Source organism: Orbicella faveolata, unplaced genomic scaffold, assembly GCF_042242905.1.
Source record: "Orbicella faveolata isolate gen_17 unplaced genomic scaffold, um_ofav_v1 contig_34, whole genome shotgun sequence".
NCBI classification, from domain to species: Eukaryota; Metazoa; Cnidaria; class Anthozoa; order Scleractinia; family Merulinidae; genus Orbicella; species Orbicella faveolata.
In genome coordinates this window covers 33,202,665-33,221,967 of record NW_028301563.1, presented here as the reverse complement: position 1 = coordinate 33,221,967, position 19,303 = coordinate 33,202,665, and the positions used below count along the sequence as shown (strand labels likewise).

The 19,303-nt window shown below is 45.7% G+C and overlaps 3 protein-coding genes, 1 long non-coding RNA gene and 1 other non-coding gene across 6 annotated transcripts; 3 read left to right on the top strand and 2 right to left on the bottom strand.

Moving 5' to 3' along the window:
• Positions 1 to 5,133: 5,133 nt before the first annotated feature.
• LOC149105868 (uncharacterized) lies at positions 5,134 to 5,846 on the bottom strand. Of its 2 annotated transcripts, XR_016201494.1 has the most exons (3): positions 5,744 to 5,815; positions 5,597 to 5,662; positions 5,134 to 5,235 (listed from the first exon to the last, which is right to left on the bottom strand). It is a non-coding gene; the product is annotated as an uncharacterized LOC149105868 (long non-coding RNA). The 2 variants fall into 2 exon arrangements; XR_016201493.1 differs by lacking the exon at positions 5,134 to 5,235 and having other exon boundaries at positions 5,619 to 5,662; positions 5,744 to 5,846.
• A 1,335-nt stretch (positions 5,847 to 7,181) lies between these two features.
• LOC149105867 (uncharacterized) lies at positions 7,182 to 8,189 on the top strand. Its single transcript, XM_089271540.1, has one exon. It carries the CDS (start codon positions 7,438 to 7,440, stop codon positions 7,834 to 7,836), a length of 399 nt encoding a protein of 132 aa, XP_089127666.1. The 5' UTR covers positions 7,182 to 7,437; the 3' UTR covers positions 7,837 to 8,189.
• A 6-nt stretch (positions 8,190 to 8,195) lies between these two features.
• On the bottom strand, positions 8,196 to 8,267 carry Trnah-gug (transfer RNA histidin (anticodon GUG)). Its single transcript has one exon. It is a non-coding gene; the product is annotated as a tRNA-His (tRNA).
• A 3,358-nt stretch (positions 8,268 to 11,625) lies between these two features.
• LOC149105865 (uncharacterized) lies at positions 11,626 to 12,788 on the top strand. Its single transcript, XM_089271536.1, has one exon. The coding sequence runs from the start codon at positions 11,682 to 11,684 to the stop codon at positions 12,501 to 12,503; it is 822 nt and encodes a 273-aa protein (XP_089127662.1). The 5' UTR covers positions 11,626 to 11,681; the 3' UTR covers positions 12,504 to 12,788.
• A 3,320-nt stretch (positions 12,789 to 16,108) lies between these two features.
• LOC149105864 (uncharacterized protein F54H12.2-like) lies at positions 16,109 to 17,937 on the top strand. The gene has a single exon (XM_089271526.1). It carries the CDS (start codon positions 16,554 to 16,556, stop codon positions 17,934 to 17,936), a length of 1,383 nt encoding a protein of 460 aa, XP_089127652.1. The 5' UTR covers positions 16,109 to 16,553; the 3' UTR covers position 17,937.
• Positions 17,938 to 19,303: the final 1,366 nt, after the last annotated feature.

Here is a 19,303-nt window from a genome sequence, read left to right as displayed (position 1 = left end):
CCCATAAAGTAACTAGGGATTTGAAAGTTTCGAAGGCGTTCTCTTCCATCATATTCTTGTATAGATGATAATATCATTTAAAAGGGTCGTAAGTTATTTTCGTCAGAGCCGTCATTTATTTTTTTTGACGGAGTCTCGTTTCTTTAGATCGAAGCTAATGGCGGAATTTGCCATTACGTTCCTCTGACGCATTTTGTATTTTTTATTTATTGAAAGCCTCTTGTGTAAAATGTAGTTTCAACTCTGCTGGAAATGTGGACTTCACTTGATATATATGCAATCGAACTTTCCGCAAGTGGTGACCTTCAGTCGAGCTACTAAACAATTGAGCTGTGACGAGAGCTGTCAGCTTACACAAGGTTAAAGATTCAGTGTTTGTACGTATCTGAGAAAATCACGATGCGTCTACTTACGGGTTATGGTATGCAATGAGATTCGACTGTGTTGAGTTGTTGTTATCTTAGCTTATTGTACTTTGGTGATGCGCTATGTACTCGCGTGGACTACTAAACATAATCAGGTGTTTTTTTGCGGCTGGAGAGGCTTTGCGGAAGGGTTCGAGGGGAGTTTATCAGAACGGTTTTCTATTTCCTTGTTTCTCGGCTGTTGTATAGTTACTCAGTTCAAGAATAACTAAATTCATTCTGTAAGTGTCGGGTGGTTTGTGTTTCTTTGTTCACGTGGAAGTTCTTTAAATTTTGTAACAGTAAGGAAGCGTGCCATGAGCGCTCGCCTCTTTAATCTGCTTTTTTCCCTTTTGTTTTTATGGTAACGCATTTTGATGATTCTGTAAAATTTTTCCGCAGGAGGGTGATTTTATTTAACCCGTGAAACAACATGTACTGTAGCAGTAAGTCAAAAGAGTCATAACTAATAAAAGAAAACCATGAAATTGGTATTCAATAGCATCTAATTGTGCAACAACTATTCCACGGGTTAGGTAAAATCACTCTGAGATTGACACCTTATTGATCCTGAATACACTTAGTATTATTACGGCTGAGAGAATAACAGACACGCTGTGACAGAACAGTCTTTGAACAACAGTCTACCACCTGTCCCCTCTGGCCAGTCCTCCGCGATGCCCGCGTATACTTCACAAGAAACCAAAATTAAGTTTATCAAATTTTCCAGTTTAAACTTTACACATTTCAATTCTGATCGATTAACGTTCTTAGTTTCGCTTTTCCAATTTACGCTTTGTAGCAAATTTTCAGTTCATTTCTGTTTTGAATTGTTTTCATGCCAATTTAATTTCAACCCAGTTTTAGAGGAAATTATGTCAAAGTTTAGCTTATCTTTTCAAAGAGGAAAACTCGTAAAGTAACTGGAGATTTGAAAGTTGCGAAGGCGTTCTCTTCTATCATTTTCTTCCATAGATGATAAAATCACCTGAGAAAGGTTTATTTTCGTCAGAGTCGTCATTATTTTGCTGTCATCAGACTCGCTTGTTGTTCTTCCTGTTCTTAGACCTTCTTAAGTTCTTCGGTTATCCTTAATTATTATTCCAAGACACCAGGTCATCACATTAGGAGATGGATTTCAATTGATTGATGTATTTTTTGGCTAATTTGATCATTTGTGAGTTTGTTTATTCATTTGATGTGTGTTGTATTTCATTTTGACTGTAGTTTGCGTGGATTTAACTAAATGCATAAGCGAGCGAACTTTCTGTAAGCGGTGACCTTCAATGGGGCAGGAGTACCCGTCGGATCCGCTCCGCAAAATATCCGCTCTGCAGACTAAAGTTGAGCTGGCTGGGAATTTTAGCATTAAACAGAATCTTGCTGAGAATTTAGCTTATCGAGAGCTAGCTAGCTGGAAATTTTTTTTGGTGTCAAATAGCTTACATTGTGGTTTTACTAATCAGTTCTGGCTGGAAATTACAATCCGGATGCGATCACTGACTGAAGTGTGTCACTTGACACTCTGTGACTGCTTGACCTTTTGTTTGAAAACATGCTTACAATATAATGTTAGTTGTTTATTAAAGTTTTATTTACCAGCAAACAATAGAAGTCTGTTCTGCTGTCATTTATAGTGTGAAATTAGATCGGTTTCTTTTCCCTTGACGCTCCTTTTTCCCACGTTCAGTTGCATGTTTCACCACCGTTGATCCGGTCGCGGAAAATCATCGTCTGTTCTGCTTTCATGTTCTACCTTGAGACAACTGGTTATCTGGTGATGACGTTTGTTGGTTCGTGCAGTCTTTTCACATTTTTGCCTGAGGCCCGGTGAGACTCGGGTAACCTCGTAATATTTTGTAACTAAAACATTGTTCCGGTATAATTTTGTGTCCAACGGTCGGTTTCAAGCGTGATCAGATTTTGCCGACCAGTTGTTTGAGGGTTTGGCAGCCAGAGAACTCTGAGGACTCCACTGATAAATTCAAAGGTTCAGGTAAGAACTACTTTGGAGTTGAACTAGCTGAATCGGCCTATATATTTAATATTCAGTGATAATGTTTAAGCAATGTGTGCGGGAAAAGCCGGCGCAGGTTTTCAAACTGTATTCGCCACTGTATTGTATTTCAAACCCAACGGAAAGTGCAGCTTCAGTGAAGATAGTGAAAGCAAGAAAAGGCCTGATATGTCTCAGAACTTGGAAGGGTTTTCGAAATTGTCAGTGCATTCATCCACAGTGATCCTACTTCCAAGTGTAATTTCAATTCTGTAATTTTAACGACCAGTAAAATCCGATCCCGGTGCTGCAGTCGATGATGACCGCTTTTTAACGCGTCGAAACATGAGCTATTGAAACACATTTGCCGCGTCTTGGACAACTGACGAGATATTGAAATGATTATTTTTTTCCGGTGTAAGAAAGTATTGTTTCCATCGGTTTCTTTACTGAAGTCCGATCGTGTTCTTTATATAACTGAAGGCTGATTACCTATTGCTGCCTTTTGGTATCGCCGAAAATTTGCCCTGAAAGAGCTGTTGACCAACACACCTGATTGATCTAGTTCAATGCTAATTGTACTGTACTTTGGGATTTAAAAGGGAATACAAAGGCTTGCCATGTCAAAGGTCAGAAAAGACCAGAAGGCAATCATGTCGTTCCAGATTTCGTTCTTTCGGTGTCGATAGCGCCAGGGCAATAATGTGTAATTTAATTTCTTATGCGTTCCCATTTGTTAACGCGCGTGTTTTTCGCACATTCAGTTTCTGTTAGAGAACAAGTTATTTTGCATGCCTGCGTTGTTACCGGAAATGCAGACATTTCGCCTTATTGTCCTTCTTTTTATGATGGCACAGACAGTGATTTTGTGGTGGAACAATCATCGCACGGCTCAGTTCATGTAGCTTAGGCAAAGCGCGAAACATGGCACGCGAAAAAATAGGGGAGGGGCGTGGCACCACTTCACACCATTCACTGAATTCACGCTTCTGGGTTATAGTTTGATGACGAAATGAGCGGTAAAAAATTATTCCACAATTATTTTTCTTAAACAGTTAAATCCTTGCTTCTTTGACTTGCCCCAGGGAATGTAATTTTCAGCAATGTAACATCAGTTAAAATCTAAGACATTTCATTGAATTCTCTCATGAATGAGCTACTTTTGTGAACATAGTTCTTGATCTAGATCTTACATTGAGGGGCCCGATAGTATCACCAGTTTTGTATATTATTAGGTGTCCGTGGCTGTATGCGTATTTGGATGCATGTGTGTGTGTGTGGATGGGGGGAGGACGCCGATATAAGAGGGATTGTGCAGTATGTTACATTTTCTAAAACATGTCATTTTTCAGGTGTAAAATTAATTGCGTGAACTATAAGAAGCACAGCTAAAGATGCTGCAAACGTTACCCGATGTCATGGACTGGTACCCGAGAAAAGATGAGCAAATTTGTTGATGAAATCACGAGATTAAGTCTGTGAATCTTTTATGCTGATCGTCCAGTGTATATTTATGACATTACAGTGATCTGATTGATACATTTTGTTAACGAGTTAACGAGTAATGATGCTGTTAATAGCAATACTTTTACGGTGAACCGCCTTTAACATTCCAACAATGCCGGGGTCTTTGCTGCGAAACTTTGCACTTAACTGTGTGAAACTTTTACGGTGAACGGCCTGTAACATCCCAACAATGCCGGGGTCTTTGCTGCGAATGTTTGCACTTAACTGTGTGAAACTTTTACGGTGAACGGCCTGTAACATCCCAACAATGCCGGGGTCTTTGCTGCGAAACTTTGCACTTAACTGTGTGAAACTTTTACGGTGAACGGCCTATAACATCCCAACAATGCCGGGGTCTTTGCTGCGAATGTTTGCACTTAACTGTGTGAAACTTTTACGGTGAACGGCCTATAACATCCCAACAATGCCGGGGTCTTTGCTGCGAATGTTTGCACTTAACTGTGTGAAACTTTTACGGTGAACGGCCTGTAACATCCCAACAATGCCGGGGTCTTTGCTGCGTAAATGTTTGCACTTAACTGTCTGAAACTTTTACGGTGAACGGCCTATAACATCCCAACAATGCCGGGGTCTTTGCTGCGAATGTTTGCACTTAACTGTGTGAAACTTTTACGGTGAACGGCCTGTAACATCCCAACAATGCCGGGGTCTTTGCTGCGTAAATGTTTGCACTTAACTGTCTGAAACTTTTACGGTGAACGGCCTATAACATCCCAACAATGCCGGGGTCTTTGCAGGAGTACCCAACGACACTTTAACTGGAAATTTAATATGTGACTTCCCAAGCACTGATTCTGTGCTCCCACGTCAATTACCATTAATAATTAACTTTCCTGGGAAAAAAATATCCGCTCTTCACTGCTAGCAAGATCGACTTTATTTCATAAAACTCCCAGCCAGACATAATGAAAATTTTGAATACCGAGCTAGAAAAATGGCAATTAGCCAAGTAGCCAGCCAGCAGTAAAGGGTAACATTTTAAATGCCAGCAAGGCAATTATAGGCGAAAAAATGTTCTGGCCAGCGTTTTGACCTAGATTAAAAACAAACGCATTGTTTAGGACCTTTATTCAACAGCCTATTGTCTGTTGACTATTATTAGAGATAAATTAGGAATACGTGGTTATTTTTGCCGCTATGAGCAAAATCTACACTTTGATTATCTTATCTCTTAAAAAACAATACAACTTACCATTAATGTCTTAGGCGGATCGGACAAGGTGTCTCCCAGCACGTTGTTTTCCGATACTTCAGATGCCTTCCAGGTTCAGCATACGTGTGACAGTTTGGCACTTTACGTTCTGACATCTAAAACGAATCAAAATTATGTTTAAAACAAGATCCCTCTAATCCTTCTAGACATTCAGATCAAACTTGCTTTCACCAAAGAAATGCTTGTTGCAAAATTACTTTTATATAATGCTGTAAGGGAAATGAACAAAAAATAATATTGAAGTCCTTTACTACTGCATATCGTCCTTACTTCTACATTGCTAGCCCAATAATGATTGTAATTTCAACAATAGCAACACACTTTATATGTTTACCCCGATTTAGTAGTTTACAATTATTTCTAATGATTTTTTTTTTGAAAAATAAAGGGTTATGCCAGCTCCTTAAAACAACCAAAGGGAGCTGGTTTAGTGCTGATTAGTAACACCATGTCTACCTCAAAAGCATTGAAAAACGTGTTTTTCTTTTTCTTTGGACAACTGTCTTCTCTGAGCTTCCCACTCTGGAATTGCGAGATAAAAGTGTATAAACCACATTAGAATCTTTATGATAAAATGAGTAAAAAAATCTTGATAATACATACCTTGAATGTTGGTGATCCATCTCAGTCCATGTCACTGATCCATGCCTTACCCAATACTGCAAAGCACTGTCAACACAACTTTCACAAAATTAATTAAACTTGAAAGCTAAACAACCAAACACACTCACATTCCTAGAGGTAGTTTACCGTAAAAGTTTCATAAATACCCATTGAAGGGATGTTTAAAGCCGTTCACCGTAAAAGTTTCACACAGTTAAGTGCAAAGTTTCACAGCAAAGACCCCGGCATTGTTGGGATGTTATAGGCCGTTCACCGTAAAAGTTTCACACAGTTAAGTGCAAACATTCGCAGCAAAGACCCCGGCATTGTTGGGATGTTACAGGCCGTTCACCGTAAAAGTTTCACACAGTTAAGTGCAAGCATTCGCAGCAAAGACCCCGGCATTGTTGGGATGTTATAGGCCGTTCACCGTAAAAGTTTCACACAGTTAAGTGCAAGCATTCGCAGCAAAGACCCCGGCATTGTTGGGATGTTACAGGCCGTTCACCGCAAAAGTTTCACACAGTTAAGTGCAAACATTCGCAGCAAAGACCCCGGCATTGTTGGGATGTTACAGGCCGTTCACCGCAAAAGTTTCACACAGTTAAGTGCAAACATTCGCAGCAAAGACCCCGGCATTGTTGGGATGTTACAGGCCGTTCACCGTAAAAGTTTCACACAATTAAGTGCAAAGTTTCGCAGCAAAGACCCCGGCATTGTTGGGATGTTACAGGCTGTTCACCGTAAAAGTTTCACACAGTTAAGTGCAAACATTCGCAGCAAAGACCCCGGCATTGTTGGGATGTTACAGGCCGTTCACCGTAAAAGTTTCACACAGTTAAGTGCAAACATTCGCAGCAAAGACCCCGGCATTGTCAGGATGTTATAGGCCGTTCACCGTAAAAGTTTCACACAGTTAAGTGCAAACATTCGCAGCAAAGACCCCGGCATTGTTGGGATGTTATAGGCCGTTCACCGTAAAAGTTTCACACAGTTAAGTGCAAACATTTACGCAGCAAAGACCCCGGCATTGTTGGGATGTTATAGGCCGTTCACCGTAAAAGTTTCACACAGTTAAGTGCAAACATTCGCAGCAAAGACCCCGGAATTGTTGGGATGTTACAGGCCGTTCACCGCAAAAGTTTCACACAGTTAAGTGCAAACATTCGCAGCAAAGACCCCGGCATTGTTGGGATGTTATAGGCCGTTCACCGTAAAAGTTTCACACAGTTAAGTGCAAAGTTTCGCAGCAAAGACCCCGGCATTGTTGGGATGTTATAGGCCGTTCACCGTAAAAGTTTCACACAGTTAAGTGCAAACATTCGCAGCAAAGACCCCGGCATTGTTGGGATGTTATAGGCCGTTCACCGTAAAAGTTTCACACAGTTAAGAGCAAAGTTTCGCAGTAAAGACCCCGGCATTGTTGGGATGTTACAGGAGTAGTCAATAGCGCCTGTTGGGGCCGTAACCAATCAGGAGCCAGGGATCATACCACGTGACCAAGTTTTTCCCATACATTCTCTTCAATTGTAAAATCCAAGATGGCGCCTAGGTAGGTCAAACATGGCGCCCATGCCCAAATAAAGGCAACATGTCCAAATAAGGTAAACATGAAATCGAGGTTCATGTGTGAATAAAAAGGTGTTGAGTTGTTGAGTTTGTCATTGTTGTTTTGGAGATCGACGCGAAAAAGGATGACTTCGGAGGAGAGCAAGACGAAGGTGGAGGTGATTAGTATTCCTGCGGGGACGTTGCCAAAGGAAATTCCTAGAGAGGAGTTTGCATCGAGAGTGTTGGATGCCGTGAGGGATAGTCTTCTTGGAAAGATTATGAAAAGCTCCGTTAGGGACAGTACGGATAACCTCCTGAAGAAAGAGATGACGAAGCTGGCGGATGAGGTGATCCAGTTCAGACAGACCATGTCAAGGAAGATGTTGGAGGACGAGTCTCTGGATAAAAAGGAACCTGTGCGTTTGGAGAGGTTGCCGGAGAGTTTTGAGGCCGGATGGAAAGAGTGGAAGGGTGGTTGGGGTAACAGAGAAGAGTTGGCGTATCAAGCCTTTGTCGAAACGATGACGTCACCAGAGGAGTGAAAAAACATTTTTTATTTTATGCTTGTAACAAAAACTAATAAAGATCCTTTAAAGAGAGAATGTACATGGTTTGTTGCGTGATTTTTTTCATCGTCTCTAGGGCTTGCAGGTCATTGGTTCCAAGATGTACGAGGGATAGCATCATGGTTTGTGGGGTGAGAAATTCTCCGTGAAGGCCTGAGGAGGATTCGAACACGCGTCCGAAGGGCCAGACTTTGGAGAGGTCTCTTCGCATGTACCAGGGGTAGGGAAAGTGTTGGGCTAGGAAGAGGAGCATAACGTCTTCGTCGGGGTGGGGTTCGTCCAAACGGATTTTACAGGCCAGGGGTCTCTATAAGGGAATAAAAAAAGAATTTTAATGCCCCGACCAGGAATCGAACCTGGGTCTTTGAGGCCACAACTCAACGTCTTAACCATTAGACCATCGAAGCGCTTACCTCTTTAGGACTTGGTTTTGGGAGTGTCATCGGGAGGAAGTCCGAAATTCACGGTATTGCAATGAGGGCAGCGTCTTTCGGAGGGTTTCAACCACCAGGTGTGTAGGGCTTTACAGGATCCGTGAAAGAATTGGTTGCAACAGGGTGTCAGGAAGTAGTCTTGGATACTGTGATTGGGAGTGAATCCTTCCTTACACCATAGACATTCGTATTTAGGAAATCGAGACATGGAGTCTGAAAAATAGAGCAAAAAACAACTTTTTTTTATTGGACACACCATGACTTAAATTGACAGTGTGGGACGTGTGCACGGTCCTATTGACCGGCGCCCTCGTTTTCTTCTGGATAACATTCAATAAACGATTTGACGTGATTGACACGTGCCAGGGCCTGGTCGTAAGTGTTTCCCAGGAAGACGGGTTCGTAACAGTTGGTTTCCATGTTGAGGTACATCCCGTAGATGACCCCGCAACAGGTGGCGTAGACGCACCCTAGTCCCCATTCTTTTCTCAGTGGCCCTGTGAGTGCGCGTACGAATCGGGTGTGGTTCCCTTTTCTGCTTAATTCTATGATCGGTTGTCGGCAGCAGGGTCTCAGTTGTTTGCACACGTGGCAGTGGAGGGGTGGTTCCATGGCTAAAAATGAAGCAATTGTCTGTAAGTGTTGCGTACCCAGTCTACATGAATCACCAAATCATTGGTATCGTCCTCGTCAAGGACGCCCAACCTCTCTTCCAGCCCCAGGAGATCTAGTTGGTCCAGGGCCACCCGGATAAAATCTGAAAGTTGTTCTAAGTCCCTGTACAAAGGGGTCTCTTCTTCGTCCTCCATCCACTCTCTCACCCGCTTTTCCCAGGTAGTCAACTCTGCTTTACACCGCTCTAATATTTCCATACTCACTTGGTACTTTGAGAAGCCACAGCAACGAGAGTATCCACAGTCTTCTGTAATGGGCGCTCATACAAGTTGAAATAACTCAGAGTGCCTTTGACGGTCCGACTCGCTTATTTTATACACACGTTATAATGGTGTCCAGTCTCCTACCGTGAGGGGTGTGGTAGGGGGATACCCCTATCCCCTGGGTCTGGGGTAACACGTGACGGTCTCGATCTGTGATTGGCTGGTCGGATCTTCATAAAGCGAATCCGCGCTGCCCCCGATCCTCACTCTGAGTTTTGAACTTGTATTGAGCGTCATTATGGCCTTGAGGGAGATATACTTACAGAACAATTTCAGACCGAGAAAGCCTGACACTACCTATGAAGAAGCAATCGATGGAATGGACGAGGCCTGGACCCGATTTTATGAGAGTATGAATTTTCCTATCCGGGATTTGTTGGCGGGTCGACGTTGGCTGACAAGGTTCAAAGACTCCAGCCAGCTCGAGGTAATGCTCCACCAAATCTTATTTTTTGTGGACGAGCAGAGGGAGAACTGGACCCGGAGTTTGTTCCAGTACCGGAGCATCGAGAAATGTTTTAGCCGGACCTTGTTCAACTCAATCTATGCCATACGCAAGAACATTGTATGGGACATTAAGGTGAAGCCGCCTGTGGACAGGATAACATTTCATAGACTGATGCTGTGTTACGGGTTTGAACCATTTCAGTCCACGTGGACTAAGAGACAAAAGAAGACAGCGAGACGGTATGTCAGTGTAATTGACTTTTATTACAGTACGTTCAACAAATGTAATCAAGTGACAATGAGAGCCATGATCGATGCAGAGGATAAATTACCCAACATGTAAATATTTGTGAAATAAAAATCGGAGTGTGTTTTTTTACAAAAAACTGTGTGTTTTTGGAAAAATGGGCGGGGCGAGGTTTCGATCCTCGGACCTCTGGGTTATGAGCCCAACGAGCTTCCACTGCGCTACCCTGCCTTTCTTAGTCTGGGTCCTGTCCGTTAATCAGTATGGCTTCGGCGACTCCTCGTGGGTATTCGTCGATCCATTGAAAGAACTTGCAGGTACGCTTGGGACACTTGAGATAGAGCCTGTCTGGGTTGGACTGGGAGTGGGAGGTGGCTAAGACCAGGGACTTGTTGCATAGACATCGGAAACGGGCTGGGTCGATGTTCCTGTAGCAGGGGTGGGTCTGTTCTTCGACGCGTCTCAGGTAAGTGCCCACCTCTTTGACGCCACAGGTCACATAACACTTGGTGTAGAATCTGGAAGAGGGGCATCGGTAATACTCCCAGGTACCACCGTCTGTGGTTCGCACGCTTCCGTATGTCAGGGGTACCATGCAACGTGGGCAGATGGAATCTTGGGGTTTCAGTTGGTTCAGGAACTGATCGGGGTCGAATTCCTCCAACACTTGGACTTCGGTGGATTCTCCTCGGTCATCCACTTCAGGTGGTACTTCTACGAGGTTGTCTTTCTTGAATTTGTTGAGTCCCATGGCTTCCAGGACTTGAATGGTTCGAGGAGGTGAGTCTCTGATCACGGTCATGCATCCGCCTTGAATGGCAGGTAGCTTTTCGGAGTCTATATGAGTAAGATAGAGTTAGTATCCCAACAAGGTGTTTTCTCGTAGCATGGTTTCTAGGACGTATCTGGTTTTTCTAACGTTTTTGGGAGTCAGTCTTTGCCTTCGCCTGTCGTGGTTACTTTTCATTTGGCTTTTACATTCTTGGCGTTTGATCGAAAAGGCGCTCCATGGTTGCGAGAAGCCTTTGAGAGGGACGGTGGTCCAACTGACCGAGTCCGGGGTGATTTCTTTGAAGAGGACGCGTTCTTTGAAACGTAGTCTGGAACTAGGTTTTTTGAATAACCATCTATCTAAGGTGGATTGTAGTTTACCTCCTTCTCCTTCCACTCTCTTGGGCATGACCAGTTTCAGTTTCTTACGCGCCTCCTTTTTCTTTCTCCTTTTCCTGTCGGGTTCGACGTGTGAATCCATGACGATTGCTGAGAAAAGTGACTCGTGATGGAATGCGTGGTTCGACTTTATGGACGTTTTTTGACGACCAATCAGTGACGTGTGGTGTGATGGGATCATGTGACGGTCTTCGTTCCGATTGGTGGATCTGAAAAGGGGCGCGTGATTCGGGAAAAGTACGGAGTGAAAGTGGATCCACAGCGCGGGTATAAAAGGAGTCCGTTGGACGCAGCGAATCATTCTCGACTTGCTCTTGACGCGGTGATGACTCATAGGATTTTGAATGACAAGGACATTGAAGAGATCATTGAAGATCTGAGACGATATTTGAATCGAGCTTCTGACAATTTGGACGCAATCGAAAAAGAAGGCGAAATATCGTCCTATACGAGGATACTTAACTTGGAATTACACGTGGTTGATCTCTTGTTCATTAGGCTTCGAAGACACTTGACTGACTGGGGAGACCCGGAGTACCATCCTGAATTGTCGTATCTAGGAAGAAAGAGGTTTGACGAGGCAAGATGACTTACTATAGCAACTCGAACCAGATTCGAGACCTCGTGGAGCAGATCGTGGATCAGAAGGTACACACTTTAAGAGATATCGATGCCATTCCGGATGTCAGAGTGGACATGTACATTTTTGACAATCTCTTCGAACCGTTAGGTCAAATACCCGATAGTCTGTGGTCTTTTGAGCTCTTGATGAGACGTCGTCCTGACTGGGGTGGTACGATTTTGGAGATGATGAAGAAGAACGAACATGTGTTTTTGTTCTGCGGTGAGTGGTGTCGCGTGATGTATAGAAGTGGTAGCGGTCAATTCAAATTCATTCATTGTCGGGATCCCACCCTGGACGCCGAGCGTGCCTGTTTTATCGCCACAGATCACCTCACGTACATGATGAGCGATGTCATCCGTGATCTGTTTGAACCCTTGCGGTTCGCTCGCGACTTGTCACGACGGGTAAGGGAGTCGGACAAGAGTCCCAAGGTGGAGGAGATACTGACGTTCAACAGGTGCGCTCACAAGGAAACGTGTCTGAAGTTGGAAGAGTTGATCTACGATGTCATGCGTCAGCGTGATCTGTGGAAGGATCGGTTTTTCTTCCGTGCCCTTGAAGCGGAGGAGGATGACCTGTGTGGTGATTGTAGAGAGAGTATGCGCCAAGCATTCTATGTGAAGGGGGACGAGGAGGAAGCCCTGAAGTGGAGACCCGGTAAATGTGATTGGAGAAATTGTAAATATTATGCCATGGATACCTATGAGGAAGACTGTGATAATGAGTACGGTCAGGAATGTAAGAACACGGACTATGCTCATTACTTTTCAGATTCGGACTAAGTCTTTTTCGCCTTCTTTTTCGTGTTATCCAATCAGAGTCGATTTTTTACGTAAGAACCAATCAGGCACAACGTTTTTGTACATATAAGAAAGTGTGAATAAAAACTGGGTTCAAATCATTATGTCTCATGTCTTGAGTTGGTTGATCTCGAGAATGTGTACGACCATGAACGATCGATGGTGTTGGACGACCTTGTGTTCCAAGTGCACTAGTGTCTACGAGCGATACGGTAAGGGTGAACCCATCCCCTACAATTTCAGCGATTCGCCCTTGGAGGTGTTTGACTATACTGACGTCGAACCCAACGTGATGCGTTTTGTGGTTTATATCTTGTGGCTGAAACGGCAACCCGATTCATTTAAGAAGTATCTCGAGGTACGGGAGCAACGTTTCGAGTTGTGGAGACAGTGCGTGTACAAACTTTATCGACTATGAAGAAAGGTCAAAAGAAGAAGCAAAAGCCGCTTTCGACCGGAACGTTATTGGGACGGTATCGGGATCCTGCCAGACCCGGTAGTCTAGGCGGTCTGACGCGGTTCGCCCAGGCCAATAAGATCTCGGTACGACGTGCTCGCGAGGTCCTGCAACGGGATTTGGGGTACACGTTGCACAAACCCAGACGTCGTCGTTTTCCCACGGTCCCGGTGGTGGTGTTCGGCATCGACGAGCAGCGGACGGCCGACCTGATCGAGGTGATCAATATTTCGAGGTACAATCGAGGGTATCGTTACCTCTTGACGGTGGTGGACGTGTTTTCCAAGCACGCCTGGGTCCAGCCCTTGAAGAGCAAGACGGGTAAAGCGGTGACGGAAGCCATGGCTAAGATCTTGAAAGGAGGTAGAAAACCCCTCAATCTCCAGACGGACGACGGGAAGGAATTCTACAACAAGACGTTTCAGGATTTGATGAAGCAGAAAGGCATTCATCATTTTTCGACGCGTGGGGATACGAAATCCAGTGTGGTGGAACGGTTCAATCGGACCCTGAAGGAACGTATGTACCGGTACTTCACCGTGAAGAATACGATGACGTATGTGCCCGTGTTACAAGAGTTGGTCCGAGGGTACAATCGCTCGTATCATCGCAGTATCAAGATGGCTCCCGATCAAGTGACTTTGGGCAATAGCGAGGACGTGTGGGAGACTCTTTACGGTAAAAAGAAAAAAGGGAAATTGAAGAAACCGCAACTCAAAGTCGGGGATCGTGTGAGACTGAACAAGAAGTTCCGTCAGTTCAAGAAAGGGTATTTACCCGGATGGACCGAAGAGGTGTTTGTGATACGTCGAGTGCGTCCTGGGAGGGTCACCACGTACAAGGTGGAAGAATGGGACGGTACGGCGGTCGAGGGTACGTTTTACGCGCAGGATTTGCAAAAGGTGAACGTGAAAGACGACGATCTGTTCCGCATCGACAAGATCGTCAAACGAAAAGGGGATAAAGTCTTGGTGCGTTGGAAAGGTTGGCCAGTCAAGTACGACAGTTGGGTGGATAAAAGGGGCTTGTACGTGACCCAAAAGCCCAAGACCAAAAAATGAAAGACTTTTACGTGCAGTTGATGAGCAATGCCAGCACGAGCGAGTTCGCGGACAACAAGGCCAACAGTTTCAAGAACCGTCTGCCGAACCCGTTGCATTTGAGAGAACCTGACTGGAAAGTGGGTATCAGCGACCTCTCGTTTCCGTCCGCGACGCGTAAGATGGGTTTGAAGAGATCTATTCTGTTTGAATTCTGGTGGATCGATATGGTGAACGCGTCCATAAACCTATACACGCGGGTCCCTGGAGTGACGCGAGAAGGCGATTTGGAATTCACGCCGAGGAGTGGCACCGAGTTAATGAACATGATACGTGATCGATACCTGCATAGGTTGGGAGATCGAACGGATGTCGACGTGACCCTGTACAAGAAAAAGAGCAAAGCCGACGATCCCACCGAATTGCTGTACACGGTCATGCATCGAGCCGAGCAGGGAGAATGCGTCCTGGACAACTCGAGAACGTGCCGCAGTCTCCTGATCAATGGTAAACGCGTCTACCCTCAGATGAACATCGGCATCGAATTGGCCAAGAAGATGAAATGGGTCAAGATGGGAACGTTGCAGAACGGACGACCGGGTTACGTCTTGGGACCCCATTTGAGGAAAGAATTTCCCAATGGAGTCGTCCCCACGGCCACGGACTTGATCGTAGGACAGAACGACGGGGACGAACTATTTTACAAGATCGACCCGGACACCTTACATTTGAGTTGTTTCATCAATTGGGTGTTCACGGACCTGGATCGCAGTTACGCAGAAGCGTTTGGTAACAATCGTCGTTCCTTGTTCGTGTATTCGAATGTGGGACAGAGTATGGTGACGGGAAATCAAGTCACGGCCCTGTTGAAACAAGTGCGTTACGATCCGGACGTGGTCGACCTTCAACCGAGACACAGCCTATATCTACCGGTGCGTACAGCCGTTTTGGACATTATCGAGACTGAAGTGTCCGAGGAAGACGGACAACTGGTGGACTTTGCGTCGGGTGTGACCACGATCACGTTGCATTTCAAGAGAGAGGATGCGTGATTTTTACATCAGCTTACCCAGTAACGGCAGTAAGAACGAGTTTCCGGAGAACAAGTCGAACAGTTTCAAGATCAGGTTACCCAATCCCATACACCTGGAGGGACATGGATGGAAAGTGGGGTTGTTTAGCATCTCCATGCCAGATGCGCGCGTGACGCTGCCTACCTTCTTCGGTCCTGAGGGTCCCACCACCACCACCTTGACCCATACGAGCTGGAGGCGATACGATCCGAATGCTCGCATCATTTATGCGGAAGCTTACTTCGGCCAGGATGAACTCAAAAAGGTGTTCTACGACGTGAACGGTGTTGGACTCATGAAATCCATGATCGCCTATTTCGAGCGACAACGCATCTTCGCGTTCGACGGTCCCAGATTTGGAGCCAAATATGTCGGAAACGACGGGAAGAGATCCTACATCAAGTTCAAGTGGGAGGGTGAAGACCTAGTCATGGACAACAAAGACATCGTACGTCCTAGCAGTATGATCCCCGAATTGAACATCGTTGCCAAACTGGCTTTGAAAATGGGGTGGCTCGAAAAGAAAGACGGCGGTGGTTACGATCTGGGACCTAACTTGCAGGTAGAATTTGACGACGATGTCATTCCGGACCTCAGCGCCCAAGGGGACATAAAAGACAAAGACGGAAAATATGTCTTTTGGAATGTTCACTCGGATAGAGGAGATGACGATTTTTTAACACTCAGCATCTATTGCAATTGGCGTTTTATGAACCTGAACGAAGCCTTCGAGATGGTGATGGGAGACAGGTCGCGATCTGTGCTCGTCTACACTAACGCGGGAGGTAGAAGTGTGGTGGGAAATCAAGTCACGGATTTACTGAGACAGGTCAACTTGATTCGAAGAGGCGAAGGTACTCAGTACTTCGATCCCGTTCACGTTCAATATATTCCCGTGCGCAGTGAGGTACTGGACATTATAGAGGTGCAAGTGGCTGAGGCAACTGGAGAACTGACGACCTTTGGAGCCGGCAATACGATCGTGACGTTACACTTTATGAGATCATGATCGGGGGAACTTTGGTACGGTTTCATCCCGACGGATACCAATCGGGATCTGGCATATTCGGTCAGGTTTGGAAAGGCATCAAGAAACGTGGTCCCGGCATTCTCAAGGACGTTCTGAAAGAATCGGCCATGGAGGGTCTGAAAGGTTTAAAATCGGGTGGCAAAGGAGGAAAGCCCAATTGGAAAGGTGCACTCGCCGGGTTAAAGCGGGGAGCCATACGCTCCGGGAAACGTAAAGCGAAGGAAGAGTTCCAAAGCTTTTTGGGCGGTAAAAGAAGAAGAAAAGACCTGTTTGGATCATGATTCCCATCTACTCGAGACGCGTGAGACGTCTCCCCGGAGGGATACGTACGTATAAAGGGGGTTCGCTCTTCCGGAGACGTTCAAAACTACCGGACTACCGTTGGGTACAGTCGGCACTGAGAAGGAGACGAAAAAGACGCCGTAGACGACGATGACGGACCTCGTGGCTCACGCTAGGTCGGCGGGGGTTCGTAACCCTCGCCTGGACCTGTTCACCACGCCTCCCACGGATCTCAGCATGTCGTCGCGACGTGAAGTGAGAATCAATCCGTTCAATACGGGGATCAACCCGGTGACCTTCCAAATCGATCCTCAAGAAGACTTCATCGACTTGAACGAGAGTTTCTTCGAAGTGGAGTTGGCCGTCAAGACTGCTGGCGGAGGTAATATAGCGCAAGCGACTACCGTCGGACTCGCCAACAATCTGGTCCACACCCTCTTCAAACAGATCAATGTGAGATTGAATGGGACTCTCATCAGCCCCCAGACCGATACTTACCACTACAAAGCCTACATCGAAGCGCTGTTGAACCATGACCGAGACGACGGTGACACGATCCTGGCACCCGAGGGTTGGTACAATTGTCTCGGTGTACCCAGTCGCGGAGAAGCCGATGTGATGACAGGCAATAAGTTGGATCCTACTCACGACGATTACAAAGCTTTATCCCAAGATCTCAAGAACATGGTTCAAAGTCGAATTCAGTTTTTTGGTGGAAAGAGAGTGACCTTGAGGTTCAAACCTTACCTGGAAGTGTTTTATCTCAGCAAGTTACTGGTACCCGGTGTACAGATCCAGATGGACATGTACTTCAATGCCCCAGCCATGTGGACAGTCCAATGGGCCGGTGCTGATACTCTCAGACTGACTGAAACCGACGTGAAAGTGAGATTGTTCCTGTCTCAAGTGAGAGTGACTCCCTCGGTGTACCGAGAACTCATGACCAGCATGAAAGGCGGAAGAGTGGCTACTTACCCCACGGTGAGAGGTGAAATTCGCACTTACTCGCATCCCAACGACAATCGTCATTTCGAGTGCAGCAATCCTTTCCACAGTAAATTGCCTAATCGGTTAGTGGTGGTGTTGATGAAACAAACAGCCTTCAATGGAACTGTGACTGTCAATCCGTTCAGTTTTGAACAATTCAATCTCTCTTCCATCAAACAACTGGTGAGAGGTGAAGAGTACCCCTACGAGACCTTGGAGCTCAAACACGACGATACCAGTAAAGATCTGAGAGGTTACCAAAGATTCCTCAAAGCCTCGGGAGCTTTGTGCAGAGGAAAAGGAAACATGGTCCGGAAAGAGGACTGGGGGCACGGCAAGAGATGCAACCTGTTTGTATTTGATAACACGGCCAATGGATGTTTGGACAGTCCAGTGTTGAACCCCCAGCAGGAAGGTGAACTGCGTCTGGTGATCGATTTTGCAGACAATCCAGGCTCAAACCTGACCATCTTGTTGTACGGCGAATTCGAGAACATGCTGGAGATCAACGAGAACCGAGTCGTCCTCTACGACGTGTACCAGTGAGAAGAAAGAAGAAAAAAATGGAGACAGTAGCCTTGAATAATTTACAGTTGGACTATTTGGCACGGACGAGTCCGTCGCTCTGCTGTGTTTTTCACGGCACGGTCCCTTGCGATCGGCTTCCGAGGACAGTACCTCAAGAGGGACCGACCGCTTACATCGTGAACACGGACCCTCACGACAAACCGGGATTTCATTGGATCGCTTTGTGGGCTGACAAGAACAAGTGCGAGATCCTGGACAGTTACGGTCTATCGTTGGACACGTACGGAACCGCCGGACCGATCCAAGCCTGGTTGGACCGTCATTTCAAGTACCAGATTCACAACGGCAAGAGTCTACAGTCCCTGTTCAGTCAGAGTTGCGGTAGTTACGCCCTGATGTTCCTGATCGACCGAGCCGAAGGTCGTGACATGAACGAGTTCTTGAATCGTTTTAAGAAAAACGAGTTTGTGGAGAACGATCGTAAAGTAGGACAGATGTTAGAACGTCTGATCGTGGACGAGTTGGATTGGCGCAAGATTTGTAAAACCACGTGTCACCAGGACACGTGCGGTTCCTCCAGAGGAGTGCGTCATTTGTTATAAAGTAAGCTGTTCGAAATAAAAGAGGTTCATTTTCGAGAAAAGGATGTTGCGTGGTGAAGTCCGATGGTTCCCTCGATTCTTAGAACTGTGTAGAAAAGAGAGTACGAAATTGTCCTCGGACAATCCTCTTCGACAGGTCATGGAACGCATTTTGGATTGCGACAGTTACCGTCGAGTCCGATTCATACTGGACCGGGAAAAAGATCATTGGCTTCGATACGTTCTGTTCCACTTGCGCTCGAAAGCCAGACTTCAAACGAACGCTAGTAGAGATTACAGGTGTTACCCGTATTGGCACGTGCTTCGCTACGGCACTAAGTCCTTACACCATCACTTTGTGAGTGCATAAAAAGGGGCGGAGGAAAATAAAATGGTTCATTATGGATTTACTGACAAAACAAGACACATCATGGCTCTTCAGTTTCAAGGGCATAGACATTTGGACGACGTGATAGCCAGGTTAGAAAAACGCTATGGAAAAGCGGGTGGAAAGACGCCTCAACCCAGTGAGGCTCATTTCAAGAAAAACCAACCGCCAAAACGGAAGCTCAATCTGAAAATACTTCAACCCGCCAAAAGACAAGTGTCTTTTCAACCGCCGTCCGTCCTGGACACCGGTGCATTACCCGCGACGGTGACCACGCGTAGGAAACCCAAGAGAGCCGCACCCGCCAAGCCGAAGCTTTCCGTGAAAGAAGATAGGAAAAGAAGAATGAAAAAGAGGCATTGGTACGAAGACAAGTTCGGAGACTTGAGTAAATTCGTCAAGAAAAAACCTCGAAA